The 26,681-nt window shown below is 41.3% G+C and overlaps 2 protein-coding genes across 2 annotated transcripts in view; one reads left to right on the forward strand and one right to left on the reverse strand.

The window, feature by feature from the left end:
• Positions 1–11,831, reverse strand: part of LOC138595211 (synaptogyrin-1-like) — a 29,697-nt gene extending 17,866 nt beyond the window's left edge. The window contains exon 1 of the mRNA XM_069666565.1: positions 11,414–11,831. Coding sequence (XP_069522666.1) covers positions 11,414–11,515 — 102 coding nt within the window. The 5' untranslated portion in view covers positions 11,516–11,831. The remainder of the gene's footprint in view (positions 1–11,413) is intronic.
• A 2,000-nt stretch (positions 11,832–13,831) lies between these two features.
• Positions 13,832–25,699, forward strand: ift27 (intraflagellar transport 27 homolog (Chlamydomonas)). The gene is made up of 6 exons (XM_069666550.1): positions 13,832–13,939; positions 21,453–21,512; positions 23,237–23,296; positions 23,496–23,613; positions 25,199–25,308; positions 25,426–25,699. Exons 1-6 carry the CDS (start codon positions 13,832–13,834, stop codon positions 25,528–25,530), a joined length of 561 nt encoding a protein of 186 aa, XP_069522651.1. The 3' UTR covers positions 25,531–25,699.
• The last annotated feature ends 982 nt before the right edge of the window (positions 25,700–26,681 follow it).

A 26,681-nucleotide genomic window follows, 5' to 3' on the forward strand; every position in this document is an offset into this window, starting at 1 on the left:
CACGCTTATAGATGCCGATTGTCTCTTTTCCCATTGCCAGTAAAGTATACTCCTTTCGGTCTCTTTTCTGCTGTGTCACTGTCTGACGTCACAAACGCACCAGAAACAGGGTTAGTTAACAAAGTAAACAACATGGTACATGTAACAAAGTAAGGTCTTTATTGTATCTATTACTCATTCAGTCTGTGTATCCAACTCGGTGCCGACAATTTGGAACGATGTTCGAGCGCTGCTTCGACGGAGAAGGGCCGAATTTGTAGCTGAGATGACAAGGAGTGGCATAAGTTACAGACGGAGCATAGCATCGCACCGGATAGGGGGCGCAGATACATTTGACCCAGGTCTAAATGCTGATTGTAACCTTTGCCACTAAGCAAAAAAAGCCGGGTATTAGCTGGTGTTAGTGTTTTTTTTGACCAGCGGGAAAGGGGCTTAAGAAAGCTAAATCCAAAGGCAAACAGTCTAAAAAGGAAAGCGACCGTCAGCCAGGAAAACCAAGAGTTACAACCGGAGCCAACTGTGGACGTCACACATGCAACGCTGTCTGGATATCTGGGACGTGTGCTCCCGCAATTACGGTTTATCGCCACAGGTGTCGCGGAAGTGAACGAAACTGAGATCTTCGAGATTATAACTTCAACTATTGTGTGATGCTTGAATGTCTTGTCTTGGTTGGCTGTAATAACTAATGGGGGTCTTAAGTACTTACAAGAAATATGCACTGAAGAAAAGAAATTAAAAAGAAATGTCTTCACTACTTGAACTCACTGCACCTAAACATTCCTCGCACACTTAGGAGCCAGAAAAGTGGAGCATGTGATATGGTTTCATATATGACTCTCTCTCACATCCTCCCCCACTCTTTTTAGCTCTGATACTGTTGGTATATGACTTATTAAGCTGTGTGTGTGTGTGTGTGTGTGTGTGTGTGTGTATGTGTGTGCGTGTGTGCGTGTGTGTGTGTGTGTGTGTGCGTGTGTGTGTGTGTGTGGAGAGGTTCCCGCGCTCCTCTGATCCGTCGACAGATCACAAGGCTTTTGGTGATGATGAAGGCAAGCACTGTGAAGGACACCACGTGGGATTCGGATCTTGTGACTATCAGAGGTTCACTTACAAATTGCACATTAAGGATGCCGAAGTGTGTGTGTGTGTGTGTGTGTGTGTGTGTGTGTTCTTGTTAAACAGTGTGCTTGAATGCATGAATGCATGTGCGTTTCTCTTTCCACCTAACTTACTCTGCATCCACCTTTCCTCTTTCTGCTCTTATTCTCAATTAAACTAAAATACAGCTTTTCAGTGATCACGACATGCAACACACCGACACTGCGAACAGATCTCTCTGTGTAGGCCTAAATCATATCAGCCCAGTCTGGCTGGTTGTGAATGATTTAGAGCTGCTGTTGTGCTGCATGAAAGGCCTTCGGGATCCTTTGTAAAGACCAGACAATTGAGCCGGGCCCGTGGTCACCCCGGTATTTACACACTGTACCTCTAACAAAGTGCTGCGCTAGACCCGGCCGCACACACCCACACACACGAACGGACAGACCATGGCCAGGCACTGCTCTTTGTCCAGCTCTTTCACACTGCAGCGTTCAACAGTGTGTGTGTGTTCACAGTCCAAAAATAAAAGACATACCATCCATGGACAAAACACCGAAAATATGAGGTGATCATGTGATCTGCACACTAAAACAACTGGGAGTCAAACTTTCTTTGATATTGCAGCTCTGTCTTCAAGTTTACAGCCTTTCTTTTGGGGGATTGTCCACAATAGTTTGTTGGCAGTGGAACAAAGCAGGCCGGCTTCTGCACTACGCAATAAAAGAAACAAATCTGGTTCTAAAATGACTTAAATTAAGTGCCCTGAGTGAAGGTGAGTCTGACGGTGGGGACGTCTCTGGACTATCTGCTGTTCTTCGGTTTGTTTTCTGTGAAGCACCTTGTTCACAAAGTGCTTTGCAAATAAAGTTTATTGTCATATATTTCATTGTCATGTTGTCATTTTGTAAGCTGCATAAAGACACCACATCTAGCATTTCATTACACAACTTTGTGTTGTAAAATGATGAATAAATGAACCTTGTACCTTGAAAATCAATACATGTCCATAGCGAGCAAATTTTACCTGTTGGTGGTTTTAGGTACACTGTGACCCCTGGCAGTTCTAGTGTTAAATGTGAGTCTTTGCTGAAAATGAAAACTAATGATTTAATGTTGACGAGGGATTGCAAAGGTAAGTACAGCGTCAGGCTCGTGACAGCGCCAGGTTTAACAATTACACCAAACATGCAAGAAAACATATTTGCTGGTGCCGCAAAACTTCTGTGTGTCACTTAGTTTGATCTTAAACATTAGATCCTTCAGCATCATCCAAGCCTAAAGGTGACACGTTAGGGTAAAGCAAGGAGAGTGCTGGAAAAAAGCAAAAGTGTCAAACACATTCAAAGGCTGATTGAAAATCCTGCTCTCTTAGTAAGCCTGGGCAAAGACAGAGTTGCACTCGTTTGTTCCCAGGAAAAGTGACAGGAGTAGTTGTGTGAAGAAAGAAAGAGAAATTTAGAGTTAAACTTTTCCAGCTCCTCACACCTGGACAACAGCATAATGTGGACATTAATGCTGGAGTGTTGCTTCAGACATTTTCCAGATCCATCTCTGCTCAATTTTGAGGATGGAAAGGTGGAGGTGGTGATGAGGATTCAGACAGTTCCACCATTCAGCAGTAGTGCAATCAGTAGCAAAAATATGCACAAAGAACTCACACTCTTTATCCTTTTCTTCTCTAATGTCAAGTTTTAGTACTGCAAATAAAACAACGTGCAACCATACAACAGAAACGAATTAGAGCCACATGAACTCAGTAAAATCTGAATTCTCAGAACTCCCTTCACCTCTGGCCTCGGTCCAGTCTGACCACTAATCTACACTAATCTAAAATTAAACTAATCCACAATTCCATTTAATTTGTGTATTTAAAGCTTACTAAAAGCAAAATACACAATAAGGATGCAAATGCAATACAAAAACAATACGGCCTGGGTTTATTATGACACACACCACTAAAAGAAGACATCTAGTTGACAGAAAGGTGGCAACTAGGGCTGCAAGGGCTGGTTGGTATGCCAGAGAGGGTAGGCGGAGCTAAGCGGCTGCTTTTCCGGTCTCTGCAAGTGTTGCGAGTAAACAGTAATCTACTATGGCTGAACAAACAACCATGCCAACATTGGACGTCACACATGAAACACTGTCTGGATATCTGGGAAGTGTGCTCCTGCAATTACCATTTATCACCATAGGTGCCGCCAAAGAGAACGAAACTGAGATCTTCAAGATTATCACTTTAAAATATTTTTTTTTGTCCAACAAAATCTCAAAAACCCAAAGACTTTTCATTTTTATCATCACATGACAACAAAAAGCTGCAAACTTTAACATTTAGGAAGGTGAAAAGAGCAAATTAGCATTTGGACATTTGGACTCGAAAAATGAATGAAAAGATGAATAGATTACAGAATAGTTGGCAATTTTTCTTTTGATTGATTAATCTCAATTTATCAATCAATCAACGAATCGTTGCAGCTCTAGTTGAAACCAGATCCTCCATAGAAACACATATAAACATGTCGCTTCACTGAGGTTAGTTTTGGAGCTGCTGCCAGAAGCAATGTGAATGACTGTTTAAACTTTTTTGTCAGAAGAAATCGATGTGACAGAGAAAATTGATGTTCATTACAAGTCAACAGTGAGTGAGCTGGACTGCTGAATAATACAGGATCACTGCTGGAGGATATTTTTTGCCGTGTGTGTGCGTGTGTGCGTGTGTGTGTGTGGGCTTATTGTCTGCTGCAGCTTGCTGGCCTGGACTGGGCATACCTGATTGCTGCTGTCACCATGGCAGCAGCTGCTCATGTAATGAGAGAGAGCGAGTGATAGAGGGAGGAGACCTTGTCAGAGTACAATTCAAGGAGAGCCACTGCAGCACCAAGGGGAGACAGAGAGACACAATCACAAGTCCAGGACTCAGCGACACTCATATCCACACGTTCACACTCTGTTCCACCCACTCGCTCTGCTCTGCTCAGCGTGCCTCTCTTCTGATGCTTTGCAATCCCATCGCCTTTCAAATTAAGGAGGCAATTAGTGGGAACATGATCACATGACTCTAGAAAACAAGGTTTCATATTAGATAAAGAAAAGATCATAACAGAGTCAAGTTGGAGCACTGTTTCTTGTGTTTCAACCACTCTGTCCTCAGGCCTAAAAAAGGAATTAAACACATTCAAACGGCGGCCATTTTCTGGGTGGGATCCTCGGATGCTGCGGTTGCATATTATATAAACGTAGGAAATTTTTACAATTCCACTGCTTCTCAATTGATCAGCAACTAAAAGATAATGTATAGTGAAAATCCAGAGGGACATGGGGTGGTAAAACATCTGATTACCCATTAGCTGCTGTTAGCGATAGCGCTTTACCCACTTCCTGTTTGGTAGATTTCAGGAGGGAAGAACAGCTTTGCAACTCCAGCAAGCTGAGGTGGACAACACGCAGTTCAGAAGCAAGGTGCGGCATGTGGTCTTCCTGGATTGGCCCAGATAATAATCCATAGGATCTACTTGGGACATCTCTACAATGAAAACTTAATAATAATAATGCTGTATTCCAGGATCTCGGAAGATGAAAAAATTCCTATTTACTAGAAAAATACTAATGAAGGTTGAAGGTACTGAATGAAAATAAATTCAAACACTGTTGGAATAACTTACACACATTTTTATAAATAAATAGCTATAGAAAATACCCCCAAAAACAGACAGCGTCTTATATTCCGGTGCAACTTATATTCTGGATTTTACTGTATATTTTGTGTTTGTATTTAATTCAAACAATTTACTACTAATAACAATTTCTGTATGCAACAAACAACCTCTCCTTATAGGCAATGTGGAGAGTTCACCTGCTTGAACACGTACCCAATAAACATCATGCTGTCACAGTCGGCCATGTTTTTTGTTTCCTGTTGGTCAACGTGCACTTGGAACACTTGAAGGATTGACGTGGGAGTTTTCAAACTCTGACCTCTGACCTCGACAACATAAGCACACTATTCTTTCTTCTATGATGTGTCTATTGATCAAAGGTTTGATCCTCAGATCAATGAAACATTCTGAAACAGCATGTTCTCTCCTTGATTTCATCACTGTCTTTATCATCGTAAACTGTCTGCAAGTCCGTCTGTCTGGATAAAAAACTTCCTCAACCTTTGATTTTCACTGCAAATCGTACTGTTTGATCACTACCACTCGGCCCACAGTGCAAATGTGAGACCTGGCCACTCTCCAAGGCACCAGGAAGTTAGTAACAAAGCACTACAGCAAACATCCACAAATTATTTTGACTGATTTCCTAAACAACATCCAGCCCATGTCAATGTTTGTCTTACATTACCACTATAATTATCACAGTTGGTTTTGGACTGTTTGTAGGACAAGCAAGTCATCTGTCCCAATGAAAGACCCGTTTAGTCAGGCTGGAACAGGAATGTGAGAGTACCGAGCTTCAAGTCAAATAGGATTAGTGAGCGGGACATAACTTAGGAGTAACTGATTTGAACGCTAAAAAAAGGGCTAACATCCAAAGTCACACAAATGTCATCATGCTGTTGCTAGCTAACCATTTAATCTTAGCTCTGTGCCTCTAAAAGGTGAAGATTATCGATTGAAATTGGTTGGTTTAAACTTATGTTAGCACATGCCACATTTTTGTTACAGGGATAAAACTTCATGTGATGTTTTTCTTTTCTCTCTTTATTGTCCATTGAATTATGAATTGAATACAACAGGATAAAGACAGGTAAAGCAGGAGGGGCTTAACACCGGGAGGAACTCATCTGAAAGTTGAAAACACCTGTAATCACACTGACTTGCCATGCTGCTGCGAGCTAGCTTACAAAGGAATCATAGCATAGCACCGCTAAAGGTGGAAGATTGATGTTTTGGTTGTTTTGACTGGTTGAAATTGGCCCCTAAAAAGCTTTTATATTTAGTTTTACATGATGAAAACGTGTTTTCATTTGATATAAGATTACAAAGAAAAAAATCTTATTTATGTTTTCATGTTTTGGCATATACTGTTAAATAGTTAGTCTAATATAATATATAGTCTATCATCTTCCACTTTCAATCCCTGCATCCCCAAGGCGGGCCAGTCCTTCCTGGCCTTCCAGAGGTACAAGCTGGGGGCCGACTCAGCCCTCTTCTCCCAGGAGTACACGGACCCCAGCCAGGACGCAGCAGGAGCCCCATGCACCTCCTTTGGAGGGGACGATGTAGAGAGCCCAGGAGGAGGCGGGGGCCAACAGTGACGGGGCCTTTGACGGCAGTGGCTGCTACCAGCGTCAAGACTACTATGTTATGAGAGGGGAATATAGAGGGTGAAGTTGCCCATGATTTCTAATTAAAGTGGTAATTGCGTATTTTTTCCGCAAAAGTCGCACCACACACCCAGTCCGTAATACTGCAAATGCAAAGGCTTTCATCAGTGGGCCATAGGCTCAATCACCATTGTGTTACCTCATTCGGCGATCTTAAGGTGTTAAAAAAGTATTTCATACTTCAGCTCGACTTCAAGCTACGAGGAATGGAAACAGATTTATTTGTCTCATCGGGGGGGAGAAACACAGATAAACAAAATAGAGAAAAACAAACAAACTTGATTAAGATTTCCACTGTTGTTAAGCCAAAGGAAAAGTATAAGAGCTGTGATCACATCTTCTCTGTTAATATAAACACAAGAGTACTGAGTGAGTGAGGTTCACAGTAATATAATCTCTCACTATTGCAGTACATTATCCAAATTTGTGGTGAGTTCAGGGACCTCCTGACACTAAGCAGCCAAATGCCAACATTAATTACCAATCCTTTTTGTTGGCAGTGACTCTAGGGTCACTTGTAAATGTTGAATGCAAAAAATACACATTTCCTACGTTCTGCAGACATGAACAACACATGTCAACAACATGGCGACTGCAGGCACATACAGGCGTGTGTGCAAGGCAAATATGCCACTTGCATATTAAAATAGCTTTCAAACTGTGGCTGAATTCCAACATGTAGGCACTAACAAACTGAGTGTTTGTGTGTGAGTGTTCCTGTTTTACACGGAGCCGACAGAATGTGTGCTTCACTGCAGAGTGAGTGTTTGTGTTGCTGGTATCAACTAGTTAGTCACCAATTACAAAATCTCCCGACCTCTGAAATACTAATCATCAACACGGCTAAATTTAAAATGCTAACCCACGTTTCTTGTGTAGGAGCATTTATGAGAAAGAGAGAGTTGGACAGCAGCAGAGTTCTCCTCAGCGGCACACACTTGTTTGGCTTGTAGATAAAAGTTTATTATAAGCCTGACTGGAGAAGTCGCCTGTAGCCAGATCGTGGTGAAAAGCAAGAAAGCAGCCTTTGATGAACTGTACGATGCACTAAAACGCTATTATCACCATCAAATAACAGTTAAAGCGAGCAAATGTTTGCTTGAACCATATTTCTTTCAAAGAAAACCACGTATAACAATTATACCTTTCTTTACTTCAGAGTTAAGCGCCGCTCGTGGCGTGTCGACTTCTGAAAGTGAAGATGCTTCTTCTGTGGAGTAGAGCACGAAGGAGACCCAAACACTAAATTTAGCCCCAAAAGATTGAAGATGTTTCAAGTTGCCCCGATCATGAACCCAAATCCTTGAACAGCAGCGAGAACTTATGAAACGCCTCAAAGCAAGAAAGCTATGATCCGAGCTTCAAAAGTAATGCTCTTTTAAATGCAGATCAAAAGCAGAACCGAAGGCGAAAAGATTACTTTTTAATTTAGAAAATCATCAAACACAAGGTGATCTCCCAGCATCAGGGGCTGTTTTCATCTCCTCCATCCATTGTGCATCATCAGAGACATACTGGACTGACTCCCTGGGGCTGGATCACACACACGCGCGTGCACACACACACGCACTATTATCACCTCCACATACAGGAAGTGCGGGATAAAGAAAGAGAAAAGGGAGGGCAAAGAACCCTCATTCACAAACTGCCCTCCTCTCTTTCCACGTATCTGTTTCACCCTCACGAACACACACACATACACACACACACACACACACACACACACACACACACACACAGTAATGACAATATTTGACGTCCCCCGCCACCAAATGTTGAAAGTGCTGAGAGTTTCCTCCCCCACAATCCTTAGCAGACTGGGTTTTAGCACCATCACACCAAACATAAAACAAACAAAAACATTATTGCTCTTGTGACACAGAGGGGGCGGGGCTTCTCACGGGGACCCACAGAGTCACTCCATACCTATAAGCGTGCAGTAATGTAGTTTAATGTAGTCAAGTCTAATGTAGTGTAGAAAATTAGGAGAGTGGACGTAACAATAATATTAGCAATGAATGTGGAACACAAACCTTTTTTTAACAGCACATTTGGTGATTGTTTATGAAAAAAATACATAAATTTCAGCTTTTTAATTGAGACATTTGCTTCTAATTCTCTTTTGAACGTCAATAAAATATAATTGTAAATTACAATTTTAAGATTTGGACCTTTTAAAGGTCTGGTAAAAAGATGAATTCTAAATGTCCTTTTTTACAACCTGCTTGTATTTGAAAGTGCAAATAGGCCCAACAACCTAATAATTTGGTTGTTAAAGTGGTAATCTCAAAGATCTCAGTTTCGTTATCTTTGGCGGCACCTATGGCGAGAAACGGTAATTGCAGGAGCACACTTCCCAGATATCCAGACAGTGCTGCATGTGTGACGTCCATGGTTGGCTCCGGTTGAAACTCTTGGTTTTCCTGGCTGACGGTCGCTTTCCTTTTTAGACTGTTTGCTTCATCTGAGCGTCGAGTTTGTTTCTTTTTCTTTGGATTTTCACTTATTGTTGAAGTTGTATCTGTAGTCATCCATCTTTTCTTTGTTTGTTCAGCCATAGTAGATTACTGTTTACTCGCAACACTTGCAGAGAGCGGAAAAGCAGCCGCTTAGCTCCGCCTACCCTCTCTGGCAGACCAACCACTGCTGGGTGATGGAAAACACGTCACTAACTGGGCGCCGCACCAGTCGCCCAGTCTGTAATACTGTAAAGGCTTTCATCAGTGGGCCATAATCTTCAAGATTATTTCTTTAAAAAAAGAAAGATAGATAGATAACTGGATGATGAAAATAATAATTAATTGTAGCAAAAGGGGAAAATAAATGAAATCTTGGCTTCGGGAGTTTTAAATAAATGCATCGACTGAGTCATTACTTTGAAACAAATATCAAAAAACTCTTAGAAAGGCTGCGACCCCAGAGTTTCCTCTGATTATACCCACCATTATCACACTATAGTTTTACTACTAAGTGTATTAACCCACATACACCAAAGGATATCTACAAAAGATTTTGTCAAATAAGAAATACATCTGTGGCCTTCAGTGGGAATGTCAAAACAAAGTAAAAGAAACACATTACGCTCCAGTAAGATTAATAGATTTTTTTTATCTACGACCACCAACTCTAGAAAAATAGGCCTGATGACGTGCATCAATGGAGTCTTTCATGGTTCATTGCATAGACACACATGACTGCCTTCACAAGCCATTTAAATTAAAGGGTTAACACACTCTTGACCTATTTCCACACTTTATTCATACGGTTTAGATTTGATTGTCACAGTATAACCTTCAGTTTACTATCAGTCACACTTGTAGATTTCGTCACGAGGGACAGAAATCAGACCAGAGTGTGACAATACTTGCTGGAAAACTGTTTCTTAGTATTCAGCATAGTATTTTTTTCTGTTCCCAGCGATCGGGACGCTAAACTGCTTTCATTTCCAACAAAAACAAAAAGTGTTTATGAGTTGTTTATTAGTCTGGGAGCAGTAAAAAGTGTAGACCGGGTCTTGCCCCTTTAGTGTAAAGTATAGTCGATGTTTCCACATAAATCCAAATACGTCTTTATTCTTTCAGTGTGCCTGAAAAGGCTTTTAGTGTTTTTTAAGGACATGCAGACACAGACCTATAAATAAAAAATAATCTCATCTGTATGACTCTCGGCTGTAAGGTGGGGACGCTGAAAATGATAAACCAGTATGCTAGTTGTTGTATTGGGCAGGGTTGCATCATTGCAAAGGGAAACAGACACTTTATGTCTTAATACTGATGTTCAGTTCACGAAAAACAAGCTACCTTGAAGATGTGTAAACAAGGTGATGAACTGGTAGATTCAGAATAAGGAAACAAAACCTGTACAAAGTACGTATTTTGACTGAATCACCATTAAAAAACTAAATCTTGTGCTGTTTTCAGACCATATTTTACAGAATACTTAATGTCTGACTGTCTCCAAGACAGTTTTAATGCCAGTTTGAAACCTTAAAATGTTTGGAAACATCTGAGTGAACAATATTATAGAGTACTTCTTCACCCGTTAAACCAATATATATGAGGAGCAGAAGAAATAAGGAATCAAGGTGGATTTCTGTCATTTATGTAACCAGAAATGTTGATCAACATCTTAAAAAATATAAAGGAGTGGAAGAGATTCATACAATTATCTTTTAGTGGTACAGGCCTTAACATTTAGTCCGTCTTTTTAATCTATTCTCACAAAGTACAATCATATTAGAAGCCAAAATGCAAATGTAGGTTGGAGAATTGCTAAACAATGAACTAAGCCATGAGTCCTTGGTGAACATGTCATGGTTCATTGTATTTTAAATGTCTAATGGCATAACAATGTTCCAACAAAATACCACTTACGGGGGAAGTTTTGGAGACTTGTGCTGCCATCATCATTTTACGATCCTTTCTAAAAGTGTAACCTATTGTTTTTCATTAATGCTCCTCTTTGGGGACTGGAGGGTGGGCGGTTATTATGAGATTATCTGTAAACAAATCCTTGGAGTGTGCCTGTGTGTTGTGCTGTGCTTATTAGAAAACATTAGCTGCTGACTAATATATTATTAGAAAAGAGGCCAGTTAATGTTATTAGCAGTGATTAGGAGTAATTCTGGGCCTACATCCGCCTAATAAAAGCTCCATGTCGAGAGCCTTGAATATAATGGGAATATGAAAGGCATTTGTAGTCCTATTTATAACACAAATAAGAAGAATAGACATAAAGGAGGATGTGGTGTCTACATACAATTCCTGTCTCTAGCTGTTATGAAGCCTGCTTGGGCCCTTTTTAGATAAACAGATTAAAAGAAAGGTGATTCAAACACACATTTGACATTATTCAGTGTAAATTGTGTGTAAAATAATGTTTTTTTTTTATAATAAGCCTATGTAGCCACTCTGTAGCTAAAGCAAAACAAACTTATTTTTCTTTATTTTTTGTATGTGTCCAACTGAAGCGGTCACTCACCCAAGACACTATGCGGAGAATGGTCTGAGGCTGCTGGAAGAAGGTGACGGGGTCGAAGGCTCCTCCGGCTTTCCCTGCTCCGTATGCCTGCATCCCCTCCATGGTCCTCCTTCCTCTCTGGTCCTCCCCTCCTCCTCCTCCGCTGCTGGTTCAAAGGCACAGGGTGTGTGGAGCACCGGGCAACCGACACGGAAAATCCCCGAATCTGCTCCTGCTACTACTATCACTGCTGCTGATGCAAGGATGCTCGCCTCTCCTTGGCTCCTTGGCACGCAGCCTGCCTTGTTCTCTCTTGTTGTTGTTTTTCAATTTAACCTCTAAATTCCCTTGTTGTCCTTTTACGATATCCGGGACAGAGGAAGCTAGCTGTATGCCAGTGTTTTGATGATGCTCTCTCTCCCTCTCTCTCAGCGCAGGAGCCGGTGGCGACCACGTGAACGCGCCTCCGTTGTCACGCCTCATCTAAAACAGCCCTAGTAAAAACACAGGGAGCACGCGCACGTGTTTGTAGAGAGCGCGCGCTTTTTTGCTCTCTGGCTTGCCACAAAGAGTCACGCGCTTTCCCATTTGACTGAAGCTCTTTTTTTTTAACAGACGACATGCTGGGAATGTGGAGGAAACAAGGTGATTTAAGAACATGATATCCATTAAAGCTAACATACATAACTCCATTAGCTCAGTGTACTTAAGACGACGTTGTTCTGCTAGTTTGACTTTGTATTAACTTTGAGTTTTGTTTAAAACCAGCTGCAACAATCTGATCAAAAGTTTGAAACTGATACAATAACGTTAAGACAACCGCAAAACCAAAAGCACCTGACAAAATAAGTGATTTGTGGTGCAGATAGAGTCAAGAAACTCCGCCCTCTGGTGGTTGTTCCGGTTTTTGCTTTGAAATGTCAGGTTCCTCGCATATCCATACATTACCCTTTCCGGTTGTTCTTACTCCCAACCACTGACTCCCAGAATATCTGCCTTACTATCGTGACCATGCCAAACCAGCAAGGTTCAAAAACCGTATGAACTGGACTATGGTTACCCTTTCACTATTCTTGACATCAACAAAAAACGATATGCCCTTAATTTGCCTGACAGACTCACACAAGGGGAAAATATCCCATAAAAGTAACTCGGCTACGTCATCATAACTAGCCAATGACAGCACAGCTACGCGGTGTACGTACTCGCTGGCTGACCAATAAAGTCCCTCTGTGGCCGGTTGCTAAGAGACGCGTTGTGTCCATGTTGCCGAGGTACTAGGAAGAAGAAATCTAGACACAGACAGCTACAAACACAGAGTATCGCTTGCAGTAGCAGCTTTTTAAGCTTCATTGATGAAACAAGAAAGTTTACTTGCAGTGTTTGGAAGCTGTCCACTGTAATGGTGAAATTGAGGGCGCGATGTCTCCTTGTTGGTAAGGTTTTTGTAAGTTTAGTTCAACAGTAACGTTTCAGGGGCTAAAGCTAACCATTCTGTTGCTAAACCCACCTCAGTCAGTTCATCTTAACTAGACGCTGAAAAACTAGAGAAACAAACAATAGAACTTTATCTAATACGTCCCTAAACGTAAAGAATGCGTTTATTTACGTCTCGTCAGGCTGTGTCAGATTCAGAGTGCAGAGCAGAATAGGATGGCTCTCATTTCCTCAGTAGCCTACTACTTATGTTGTGATAATCATTGGCATCCATAGCAAATCACTACCGCCGGAAGTGCGTATTTGTCCTGAATCAAATGTGTTACACCTGTCTCTGTTTGTATTGTGTATTGGAAAATGAGTCAATACCATTTTTCGAACTTGTGTAAAGTTTATTAAGGAAAGTGATGAGTGATGAATATTAAATGAAATACATTTACAAAATACCCTTTAGACACACTTATAGAGAGAGAGGGAGATGTACTTTATCGATTTAAAACTGGGAAATTGTGGCATTACAGCTGCAGGTCATTATAGTGAATACAGCACAGGAGAAAACACTGGAAGAAAGAAAGGAATATACATCCAGGAATTATAACAGCAAATAATATATAATAACCTCAACTGTATTAATCTAATATATAAAGAAACATATATCTTGAATGTAAACAAACATAACAGGGAGGTAGAGGTGTTAATGTACCATACAGTCTTCAAATTTGTAAATGTACAATTACAGTGTATAGGTTGTTAATGTGCAATACATTGACTCAAGGTGCCATTACAGTGTACAGAGATGTTAATGTGCAAATACACTGATGAAGTGGTACTGAATGTTCAAGATGAATCATGTGCAAAGTTTAGCAGTAAAATATACTTATAATACTTTTAATAGTACTTATGAATACACTAGGAAAAGCTGAGAAATCATGTATCCCAAATTAAATTCACTTACACAATTTATACAATTCTGTCTCTGTCTTTCTATCCTTGTGTGTTTGCATGTGTGGTGTTCGGTTTGTGTGTGTAGGAGATGCTGCAGTGGGGAAAAGTGCCCTGTCCCATATGTTCCACAGTGATGGTACTCTCTTCCAGAAGAACTACAGCATGGTGAGAGCATTAATACTGCATCCCACGTACCACTGTAAGACACCTCGTAAAAAAGAATGTTACACTGTATTATATTCGCATCACACTATCATAGCAGAGGAATCAGGTTGTAAAACATCTGGTTGAGGGATTTAGGGATTGTGCTATGCTCTGAGTCAGGGACTAGCCACAGGCTTATATTTTTACATTCAGGTAGGATAACTGAGGCTTTTGAATTTTTTTTTATTTGAAGGAGCAACTCCTGAGGTTTAATTCTGGCTTATTGCCAGCCCAGAATAGACAGCAGTATATTGGGAATACCCTGATTCAGGTGCTATGAAGTGCTGCAATATTTATGCAGTTGTTCAGTCCTTCCTGATAGCTGCTTCAGCTGCTGTTTGTCGAGTCAATCAGCTCAATCCGATGCTGCAAATGGCACATTGTTAAATTGTCTTTCTTCAGAGTTGTAAAAATAATAATACACTTTATATTTATAGAAACATTCATACAGGGGAAGTAGTTCAAAGTGCTGTACAATGAAGTGAAAAACAAATAGGCAAATAAAACAAAACAGGCAAATTAAAACAAGTGCAAATATGGTACAATAAAACCAGGCAATAATGTTATTAGCAAACAAAACGGGCACCAGAAATGTCACCAGTATGACAATAAATGAATGGCAATGTTGAATAAAAACATTAACGATCGTTGTTTAAACGTGGTCTCAGTGTTTTTCCCCCCTTTAGCCTTGGGTGGGGAGATCCATGGTTATAGTGCATATAAAAGAAGGCTGCCTCCGAGTATGTTTACAGAAACCCAGCATGTTAGCAGCATCAGATACAGACATAGACAGTGCAGTTGAACAGTAATGCAGTAGTTATCGAACAGGGTTAAGTCATGTATTTTAAAATGTACTCAACAATCACTAAAGTTAGAATAAGGAATCATTGAATTGTCCAGTTAAATACTATTGTTTTGCCTGAGGACACAGCATTTAATTGACCAAAACTGATATTATGTATCAGTTTCAAATAATCAGTAATACTGGTCAGTGATAATGATGGTGTCATATTCCGTACCAGTACTTCCTTTAATGGAACTCCTTACAAGCTTTTCAAGGACCTGCAGAGGTCTCGTAAATGTTCTACAAGAATCACTGAAGTGCAAAACAGCATAATGTACCAATTAATGCTGATGCAGAGAAGGCTAATCTGCATTATTTATGCTAATCTGCACGAGGGAGGGAACTGTGTCATTAACCTGACTCAGTGATATATGGGGTCATGGCTGCTCACTGATTCCCTCTGTCAATGTTTCTGTCTAAAAGCATGCACCACTCATGCTAGTTAATGCAGGAACATACAGTGCAGGGACTAGCACAGCATTAGCACATTAATTTGTGAGTTTACTTTTAATCCTTGTAGCTGGTTAGGGTACAGAACGGGTTGGTGGGTAAAACGCTGGACGAGAGCCAAGTGTGTGTGTTTGTGCGCGCGTGTGTGTGTGTTTGTTCAGGTCCTGCTGTATCAGCAGTATTGGGGGTTCTGAGGTGACAGGAACGTCGATAATTAATACACCAGGATTCTGGAAAGCCACCAGAACAGGTACTTAACAAGCACACACACACACACGCGCACTGTACAACAGCAGTGTTGAGTTTCTCCATTCTGCATAGGCCGTTACCCACTTGTTTGTGATGCTGGAGGTGTCTGTTCATGTTGAACCACTAGAGTACTCACAAATTAGAAAGGCGCTGACATAGTGCTGCATGTTTAATTTACACCAGTCAAGTATGCTTGCTGAGCTATAAGCAAGCCTCAACACATCTGTACAACTGCATTATATATATCTATCCAGAATAATTAAAATAAATACAGAACATAGAGATACAAATGTGTAAACATGTAAACTCCATGCATTCAGGAATTGAAAAGTAAGGAGTAGCATAGTAGTTATCTTGTCTACCTGTAGATCAAGACCCTGAGTCAACCAGTCAGCACTATATCAGCTGGATGCAGTGCAACAACCGCCCATGGGAAAGCGCATGGTCACAGTCTCTGCTGTTGCTATGCAACTGTTAAAACACCTACTGGAAGACAGCCACTTGTTTCATAGTATTGGACACATTTTAAACTTTAGTTGTCTTCTAATTACCTAAACCTAAACAACCTAAACATTTAGAGATATCTTGACATCTGCTATTCTGATTTACGTAAAAAATATTTCTGAATTTGTACTTGAGTCCTCAAAATGTTTTTTTTAATGGTTTTATTAATCCTAACCCTTATCTTTTGTCAATAATGCTTTCTGTAAATATTTGCTGTGATGGTCTCCAGAGGATGAACCTTTATTTTCCTCATGAGTCCTGACCTTCTTTTATGTATCACACTGTTTAACATATCATTTACTGACCTTTGGTTATTATCTGGTATCGATGAGCAGATTAATGCAACCAAGCAAAGGAGACAGCATTCAATGTTACTACAGTTTCTGTATCTACTTTTAGTAGTTATTACTCTTTCAGAATTATTGTATATTGAGGGAATAACACATCTGTCCACTGTAGGGGACACCATGCATTATGGAACCGGTAATCTCTATTTACAAATTCTACATAGAAATGTAGAATCGTCTCGTATCACGTATCAGCAATCAGCAAGCTGCGGGGTATGCGGGAAAAACAGTCCGTGTGTAGAGCAAAAGCAGGCGGAACATAATGCGCCGTAATGACATCCCGGCTTCCATCAGCGTCATCTGACAACGATTTAGCTTCTTATTCATCTCTATAAACAGACATCTGCATGCTAACAGCTAACAATCTGTTCTAGAAAAATTTAACTTCAGATTTCCCGACTTCCTCGAATGCATCAGCTAGATCCGACCTCGGTTCATCAAACGAGCATTTTAAACGTAGTTTTCTACTCCTCTTGAGGACAGTCCTGACAAAGCTTCATTTTGACTTTTTACAGATCTGCATCATGATGTTGAAAGTTCGGTAAAGGCAAGACCCATTTATTAGTCAATCACAAGAAAAACGGTTTATTTTCCTGGAAACAATACAGCACGCGGAAAAGGAAGTCTTGACTGGAAGTCGTTTGTCGCTAACCGTCGGCTACACGCCCGGCACGTTCACCAGTGTCCCCAGAGTCTATATCGTTGTCAGACTATAGCCGATGGGATCAGAGATTGTGGGAACCGGTAACCTAATAAATATAAATGTTATGCATTAAAATAAATGATGAAATGTGAAGACTATTAAAGTGTAAATTAAATGATAATTTTCAATAAAAACTACAAAGTAAGAATCTAGTAAAGGCCTAAAGGCCAGATAGGTGGAATATACCCTTTGATGCATAAGATCCCAAGAAGTAAATTTACAAGCAACAATTATTAAAATCTGAATGAAACTATTTATGGCATGTTTTTTAGATGATAATATTTCTTTCTAGTTTTCTGAGAATAAAAGCATTAAAAGGTTTTTCCTGAGCTACTTGATGCATCTCCTTTTTCCTCCGCCATTCTCCATTTAGGAAGTAATTTCTCAAAAGAACAACAAAGAGATACAAATAAAATAAACAAATTCAATTGTAGAGAACGCTTTGTACGTCTGCTCCCTGAGTTACTCAAATGGAGTAAAGGGCTTTGTGTTGCATGTAAAACTTTGTGCACTACTTGTGCATAGCCACATACCCACACGACTCAGAGGTTCATTAACAGTTTAGGCAGTATTAAACATGTCAGGTTGAATTTTCTCTCTAAGATTTCGCTGCAGATGGAATCAGGGAACAGAGTGTCCTTACCATCGCGAGTAAAGACAAAGACTGCAGCACTCCGAAGAGTTACTCCTTGTTGTAGACGCTGAAGTCATCCCTCATGTTCTTCAACTTTTGATTTTGAAGGGTAGCGGAAGCTGTCGGCCATTCTGCTCACGTCCTCCTTTGAAAATGTCAGACGGCCCGTTAGCAATATTCCAAGCTTATTTGTTACTAATAGGCCCTCATTGACATTCCAGTGAGAGGCTTCCTATGCATCACAGCAGCTCATTAGACCGCTGTGGGACCGCCGCACCGTCTGTGTATGTGTGTGTTTGTGTACCTTTGATCCGTGTTATGAACTGTTTCTGTGTATGAATCAGGTAAATGTTGGTCTGATGCGTGTGTGTGTGTGTTTGTGTTTCACTGAGGCGGTGAGTGTGAAATATGTGTGTGTGTTTGCAGAGCTTCCGTCTCTGGCATTTGACACGCTCAGTTAAGTGTGAGCTCAGGAGATCAGATCAATTTAGAGTTTGGTGCTGATGTGAAGAAACCTTGACTTGCTTCTTCAAGGTCACCACTGATCTCACACCAGCGGACACACGGTGGCGAAAGGCAGCCTGCAACCATCCGGTCCACTTAGGACTCCATTAGATCTCCAAGCCTGTGAAGAACGTGCATCTGTCATAAGAGCATATTCATCATATCCTGCTTACCCTCTGCTGCCTGCATTCTTATCTCCTTTTATACCCTCTCCTGTACCTCCTCTATCTGCCCTGTATGAACTTAAAAAATATCTCAACTACTAATGCCTCCGACCTCTGCACTAACACTTTTAACACTTCATGTAAGTCTTTCGAAACAGACGACTTTATATTTTAATTTTGATCACAAATAAGGGACACGTCCAAAACCTACTGACAGACTTAGTTAGCAACTAGCTGGTAAACATGGTCGATGTAAAAAAGCTTAAACTTAAACTAATACTTTCATCAAGTGGACACAAACGGGGGTCCGTTTCATTTCAGCATTATGTTAGGGATTAAGCACATTAACAGCCACTGAATGATATTTTCTTTGTTAACATTTAAGATACGATTGAAGTGAGGTTCAGCCATGAGCCTGTTCTGCCTGAGCCGTACCTTTAAATGATGTTCTGGTGTTTTATTTTTAGCTGCTTCCATGTACGTTTTTCTCTCGCTGGATTGCTCCTAAATTAGTATAAATTTTAGCTTCTATTCCGTTCCAGTCGTGATTCAATATTAAATAAATAGACCAGTTCAAACTTACGCGTTCATTTCTTCCCTCTCTTTTGCAGCTGCAGCCACGTTACTTTATTTTTCTAAAACACGCTCGCATTCGCTGAACGTCCACATGAGGATTTTGAGATCCACTGATGTGACGTCGGAGGACCTCTTTTTGTGTTCCGTTGCCATGGTGAATCGTGGAATCGGGGCTCCATTAATGCTCGCTTTATATAGTCAGTGTGCACACGCTTAGCTCCGGCTGAACCTACTCAGGGTTGATTGAACGAACTCAGATCAGCTGTTCTGAAACCAAAAAGAAAGCGACTTTCAGCTCAGGGTAAATCAAACCCCAGTCCCGGGTTAGACTGAGGGTTTGTTGGACCTCCTTTCTGAAACGGACCCCAGGACTCCAAGTGAATGCTTCTGTTGCTCCATGGTCCAGAGGTGAATTTGGTGAAATATCTTCACACGCGGGTGGAATAGGGTGATCGGTCAATTGGTTGAATTTGCATGAATTTTTGGGAATGCAACAGCGCAGCTTCCTGGAGGGACTGTATTATGTCAGTGTTGTGTCAGCAGCTTGTTTCCACTGTTGCAAAGTGACCAACACTTAATTAATGCAGTTTGGTAGAAAAGCATGTCTGTAGGTTTTCAAATGAAAGTGTCCGTCTGGTATTGGTACTGAAATTCCACTCTGTGGCAGGGCTCTCCAACAGGTAGTACTCGACCTGGATTTTAGTAGCTCGCCAGGAGCATCACAGACTCTACCAAAAAATCAGATGACAATAAACGCACCTTGAAAGCCTCTTCCCACTTCACTTCAATCAAATACACAGATGCCCCACCCCCTCCAATACAAGATAATAGGATAGGCCAATCAGTTGTCAATAAAAACAGTGATGAGGCAAGATTGTCAACATCTGAACCTCACCAATCACAGCAATGTTGCAGCAACCTCCATCCACAGGTCGGGCTTGAGCTAAAGTGAGAAATCCGGTGCTATTGGGGCCCAATCAGACAGGGCGTTTTGCAGGCTGTAAAGCGCGAGGCGCACCCTACTGCCTTTTTGGTTGAAGCCTACGGTTAAAAAAGAGCAGCTCATTGCGCCTTTTTTTTCCTACTGTTGTTAAGACAACCACCGAATCATAGCTATCATTAACCTAACTGTTATATTGTAAACTGACAGAAGGCCCGCCTCTCCTTTCATCCGATTGGACAATGAGAAAAAACGCCCATGACGTCAGCCGCTTTTCTGCTTTGAGTTGAAGTTTTTTCAACTCGAGGTGCTCAGAGCGGAAAAATACGAGGCGCTCTGCAAAGCAAAAGCAGCGCACAAAAAGCGTCCCTCTCTTTGAAAACAATGACAACAAAGCCCCCAGCTGCTAAAACACGTTCTGCTTAGAGAACAGCCTGTTGAGCCAGAGTTCTGATGGACGATGAAGGTGGCCACGGCACGAAAAAGCAGAAAACATAGTATTTCCACGGGGAGTGGGAAATCAAGTTCTTATTCACAAATGTGAAGTGTGTGTGCCTCATGTGTGGTACCAACGTTTCAGCTTTCATTTTTTAGTAGCTCTCAGATGAAAAAAGGTTGGAGACCCCTGCTCTATGGTGTAAAACTACACGATATCTGTCATGAGACATTGCTTTCTCACAGTGTAATTGGTCACCCTCTACTACCTGCATTCAATCTCAATGCGGCGTCCTCCTCTGAAGGATCTTTATTCATTTCCAGAAATGTTTACTTAAAAAACCCCATCACTCTTTCTCGCCTGGCCTGTACTGTCTACCAGTCAAAATGATACCAGGGAAAACAACTTTTAAGTGATGCCACTGTCACCTCTGTATAAATGTAAACCTCCACCCTTAGATTTTTATTAACCTTTAAGACTCTCACTTTGTCTTCATTGTTGCCACTGTTGGGCCCCAAAGGAGGCTTGTATCATTCTTGGGCTTCAACAGCGCTGCTATTGGTCTCCCTAAAGGCTTTTTTCTTTATTGAGATGTTAAGAATAATACGATTCAGAGTAATGGAGACACATGAGAGAAGGTTTCAGGACGGTGAAGCTGCTTTCAAGCCAAGCCAAGCTGCTAATTAGTCATGCTTATGTTTAGACAGTAACAATAAATCAAAACAGACAGTTTGTTTTGCTTCTGTGTAAAGTGTCAACTCTGTGCCAGCCAAACATCTCATCTTTTCTTCTTCTCTCTTCTCTTCTCTTTTCTTCTCCTTTTTATGAAAGCCACAGTAAGGAGGATATTGGAGCTGTAAATTGTATGATGATAATATCAGCTACAATTCGATTTGACTTGCTGCAGCTTTCGTGGAACATTTAAGAGACAATTTGCAGAAGAGAATGTCGAGGAAAATACGCTCTTAACAGCCTCGTATGAAGAAACACCAAAGGAGACGATTTTAACAATCACATTTATTTTATAACAAAGACGAGACATGAAGTGTGACTTCATTAACTTCTCTTGGGTTTAGTTTTCATTAGTATTATAATTAACATCTTTGTTGTGTTTGTTTTGCAGACAACCGGAGTGGAGCTGCTGATGAAATGCGTCAACATCCCAGAGACCAGCGACAGCGTGGTGAGTGCAGCCATGTGCCACATTCACATGGCGCCCATTTCCCTCTGAGGTCAGCTTGGGAAGCTCAAGCGCTGTTATCAAAAGAGTGATGTCACAGTGCTGCGTTTGTGTAAACATAGAGAATATTTCATCACTTCAATTAATCAGACTTAAAAGATAATAGATGGTTGGAATTTGGAGGGAAATTGGGCCATATTTTGAGATGCAACATATTTGATAACTTATTAGCAACTGTCTCACAACGGCTAGTGTTAGCGTTCAACAGCAAACTAGCTAACATTACCGTTTGATAGTGTTGGACAAGTTTGATTACATCCCGTGCTTTTTACTTTAAGGCTCAATCGTGCTACGTTATCAAAGTGTAACGTTAGCTAGGATGTAGCTGAATATTTGTGAAGGTTCTTAGTGGGTCAACACCAACACCAAAGGGTCCTAACGACTCTCGGTTTTCTTAGGTCAACAGCCCAGACTCACTCACTCATTACACATCTATTAGCATACTAATGACCTACAGAGGCTTATATTTTTAGCTCCGTCCACCAGTCAGTTAAGAACTGAAGAAGCCTTTCAGATGAGAGGTGAAAGGAGAACTTCAGCCAAGTCCATTTGCCTTTTGGATTAAGCCTAGAATGTAGCTGAATACTAATGTTAGCTGATTTCTAAAGGTGGTGAATGGCTTATCAAAACTGAAGTCGTAATCTCAAAGATCTCAGTTTCGCTCTCTTTGGCGGCACCTATGGCGATAAACGGTAATTGCAGGAGCACACTTCCCAGATATCCAGACAGTGCTGCATGTGTGACGTCCACGGTTGGCTCCGGTTGTAACTCTTGATTTTCCTCGCTGACGGTCGCTTTCCTTTTTAAAATGTTTGCTTCATCTGAGCGTCGTTGTTTCTTTTTCTTTGGATTTTCACTTATTTCTGAAGTTGTATCTGTAGTCATCCATCTTTTCTTTGTTTGTTCAGCCATAGTAGATTACTGTTTACTCGCAACACTTGCAGAGACGGGAAAAGCAGCCGCTTAGCCCCGCCTACCCTCTCTGGCAGACCAACCACTGCTGGCTGATGGAAAACACGTCACTAACTGGGCGCTGCTTGTGATTTTTTCGCAAAGTTGCACCAGCCACCCAGTCTGTGATACTGCAAATGCAAAGGCTTTCATCAGTGGGCCATAGGCTCAATCACCATTGTGTTACCTCATTCGGTGACAGATGACTTAACAGACATTTATTTACATGAAAATCTTCGAGATTATTACTTTAAATATAGATTTACACTGTCCATTGTCTTGTTATTGCTAATCAATTGGGAAGCGGCGTCATATTCTTTCCATTCACACGACTTGCAACCTTGAACAGAGCAGTGTGACGTTATACTTCCAAACCCTGATGGTCACAACAGAGGAAAAGGACTGCTGTGTGAATCTGGCTCATGGTGCCCTGCTTCATCCTGCGTCCACCACACTGCTTAAACTTTTATGAAAGTCACTAAATCACAGAAGGAGGGTGTTGAGAATTAGAAAGCATTGCTCAGTGTAGAAGAAGTTTCCCCAGACATTTAATGTTGTTAGTTTCTCATCTGTATTCAGTAAGCTAAAGGGCAGCGTTGTAGGGAGGACAGTTATGCCTAGCTACAGAAATAGGAAGTTTAAAACCATGTAAATTGACTAAATCTTCATGTATAACAACTCTTTCCTTCCCTTCTTCCCTCGCCTTTCCCCTCCAGGAGCTCTACATCGTGGACTCCGCAGGGAAGGAGACATTAGTGGAGGCCTGCGAGAAAATGGTGAGACTTCTTCTTTAGAGTATTTCCATGTGCATGAAACGAGTGTAATTTAACATTCAGGGCTCCACATCTTTACATGCAGCACAAACATAGCTACTGAAGTGTCATTTATTTTGTCAAAGCAGTGGGAAGAAGATGCTGATGTCTCCCTATGTCCCAAACTGTCCACATTTCACCGCCCATCATCTCTCTTCCACAGTGGGGCGAGCTGTCGCTGCTGTGCCTGGTTTTTGACCTGACCAGCGAGCAGTCTTTTGCCAACTGCAGTCACTGGATGGAGAGAGTTCGTGCTCACTGCCAGGGTCGCCAGGTTCCAGGTAACAAACTCTAAAGGCCAAATGAGTTGTTTATTGGCAGACTGTCAGAAATAATGAAATCTAAAGTTTCTGTGATTTATTTTGTTCTCTGAGGTGAAACTACAGAATCATACATTATCGTGTATCCCTTTCTGATCTTTCCCCGTTGAATGGAAGCTCTTTTTTTCCAGACGGATGTCAGAAAAGTTTCAGAGAGTCTTGATTAAAATGTTAGTTTGTTAAAAGATTTATCAGTGGTTCCTTAAGTCAGGGGAGCCCAAGGGTTCTTTGAAGTGGACTCAGTTATTTCTCTATTCCTCTCCATTCAATGGCACAATGACAGAATGTATGACTATTTTTATCTTGTTTTTCATACATTTTCTGTCATAAAACATCAAAGAACAAAAGACTGATAGGGAAGTTATTGTCTGGGGTCTAATCTGTGTTGGTTTAGGGCTCTCTGAGGGGGAAAGAAAGTATGAGAACCACAGCTTCAGATAATGGATGAATTAATGGACATTAATAGAATTAAATGACCATCATCTCTTTGTAGTTTTAACACCCTTACTGCGGCTTCACACTGGAAGCATGAGCAGAGCCTGACGGCTGCGCGACGTGACGGCTCCGGCTCGTGCCGTCAAGGTCTTCACACAGGCTGCGTGTGTGCTGCAGCTTCAGCTGGGCTGATCCTGCCAGCCCTGTCTTTCTACATGCATGCATACAGGCAATTAACAATTTGTTCACTTTTTAAATGTCATTTAGATTAATTATACACAGGAGCCAATGAAGAGGCGTGTGCAGCAACTGTAAATCATAATTCGGCATATAAACATACATTCATCACTCTTCACCTTACCTGGCTGTTTGTGATCTCCAGGGGTAGTTTGGGGTCTTTGTTTTAAAGGTTTGGGGGGTTGGTCTTAACAGAAAACAATCTTATTTACATTAGAAACGAGACCTTAATTAACATATGGTGAAAACAACCGTATGAGCCGAGGGAGAGAGAGAGAGATCGCAGAAGTAGTAACCTGATTGATTCATGTTTTAGTTACATAATGTATTTATGGCCTACATGAGACTTATGAATACGTTTTTATTTCAAAGAAAATTAAGCAGGAACCACAAAAAGGAGCCTGTAAGTGACTTTATCTGCCAATTCACTTCCTGGAAATGTAACAAAGTTGAAAAACACATCAAAACACATGGAAACACATCAAAATAAACGCATCGTGTACAAACGAGGGACGTTCACGTACTTTAGTTTCCATGCCTTTGACAAATTCTACAGGAAGAGATGTTAATATTGCTGTCAGAGATCAATAGGACTCATCACAAGTCATTTTCACCGTGTATTTTGGCCGAGAAACGCGCGCGGCTCGCGGTCTAAGTAGGCGAGCCTCCTATTCTCCAGATTTTCGGCATGTACGCCGGAATTGGAAATGAAAATGAAGACGTCCCGCTGCCGTCACGCACACGCCAGGCTTCCAGTGTGAAGCTGCCCTTAGGCTTAATGAATGCAATAGCAATATCAAACATGGCCTAAAATTACAATCCTTAAATAGCCCAGATATCTTTGTGCATTCATGCGAGCGTTTGTGTGTCTCAGGTGTACTTGTGGGCAACAAGTCAGACCTGTCTGCTAGAAGGGAGATCCAGGCATCTGTGGCCCAGGAATGGGCCCAAAGCCAGGGGCTGGAGTACCACGAGACATCAGCTGTAAGTGCATTCCGATATTTTATTGTGTGTACCAAATGAGTCGTAGTGTTTTTATGCATGAGTAAAGGACGACATCACCCGATACATCACTGGGGGTTCATGTTTGTCTCTTTGCAGAAAGAGATGGAGAACTGCGATGCTCCGCTGCTCAGTTTAGCCCGGGCCTTTCACTCTCTCTACCAAGGACGTCTGGAGACCATCCAGAACCTCGGTCCAGGCTAGACACACACACACACATACTTTGTATGAAAACACAGGATTTTCATTCATAGAATTTAATAAGCCCATGAATAATACTGTGCTTGTGAGGGGTTTCAAAGAAACCCTGTTCTTATGAATCGTGCTGCAGGCCAGGTAGAGAATGGCTCCTTCTGGATGATATTTTGATATGACCGTGAATAAAGTTGTTTTTCTATGATACAATGTGTCATCTCTTACCGGCTAGAAATCCCTGTGTGCACTGATAGTGGGGCTTTCTTTCACAGAGTCATTACCAGAACTATAATAGGACTCGTGGAGGAAAGAGCAGATTCTGTACCACCTCTCCTCTCCTCTCCTCTCCTCTCCTTCTACCCATGCCTTTTTAATGTGTCCTTGTAATCTCAATGTCACTTTCTCCTGTCTGCATTCTTCCCCCATCGCTCTTCATCCCGTCCTCACTTGCTCTGCCCTCGTCTCTCTGTCTCACTTTCTCCCGTTTTTTTTCTCTCTGCCTTTATCATTTTTTTTTTGTTTTGCTTGATTTAAAAAAAAAAACATTCCTGCTTGATATCTCTCCTCCTCCTCTCCTCCCTCTGTCCATCTCTCTCTCTCTTGTTGTGTTAACTCCCCAGCTGCAGCCCTCTCACATCATTTAAGGCATGTCCCCGGCGCGGCGCTAACAACCAGTAATCACAGTTCTAATTAACCGTCTCCCATTTAAAACAGGTCAAAGCCGCGTCCTTGTTCTCTCCCCGTCTCTCAGGCCAGCTGCCACCATTCAAATTGGGGGCGCGCTGGTTCAAGCCAGACACAATGGTTTTTATCTCATTACGCGCCACATTGAAAGTGACTGCAGCGTGTTATAATCACGAGACAGTCCTCTGACACTGAATTACAATTTTGGTTTAGTTTTTCTTCCTGACAGACATCGGATGTTTTTAAACCCATAACTGTCTTAAGAAACTTAACAGGCAACTCTTTTCCTGTAAGATACAATTGTTCTTTAAAGGAGCCGTATTTAACAGCTTGTAATTGTTATTGTGGCACCATGTTTTCGTACTCGAGTGGGTGATCATAATTATAGCAATTAGGATCTTTCTCCTTCTTCCTTTCCGTCCTTATTGTTTTCATTTCCGCAGCGCGTATGTGTTTGTGTGTGTCTGCATGTGTTT

The sequence above is a fragment of the Semicossyphus pulcher genome, unplaced genomic scaffold (genome assembly GCF_022749685.1).
Source record: "Semicossyphus pulcher isolate SPU_LCO1_2020_fin unplaced genomic scaffold, fSemPul1.0.p SCAF_17, whole genome shotgun sequence".
Lineage (NCBI taxonomy): Eukaryota > Metazoa > Chordata > Actinopteri > Labriformes > Labridae > Semicossyphus > Semicossyphus pulcher.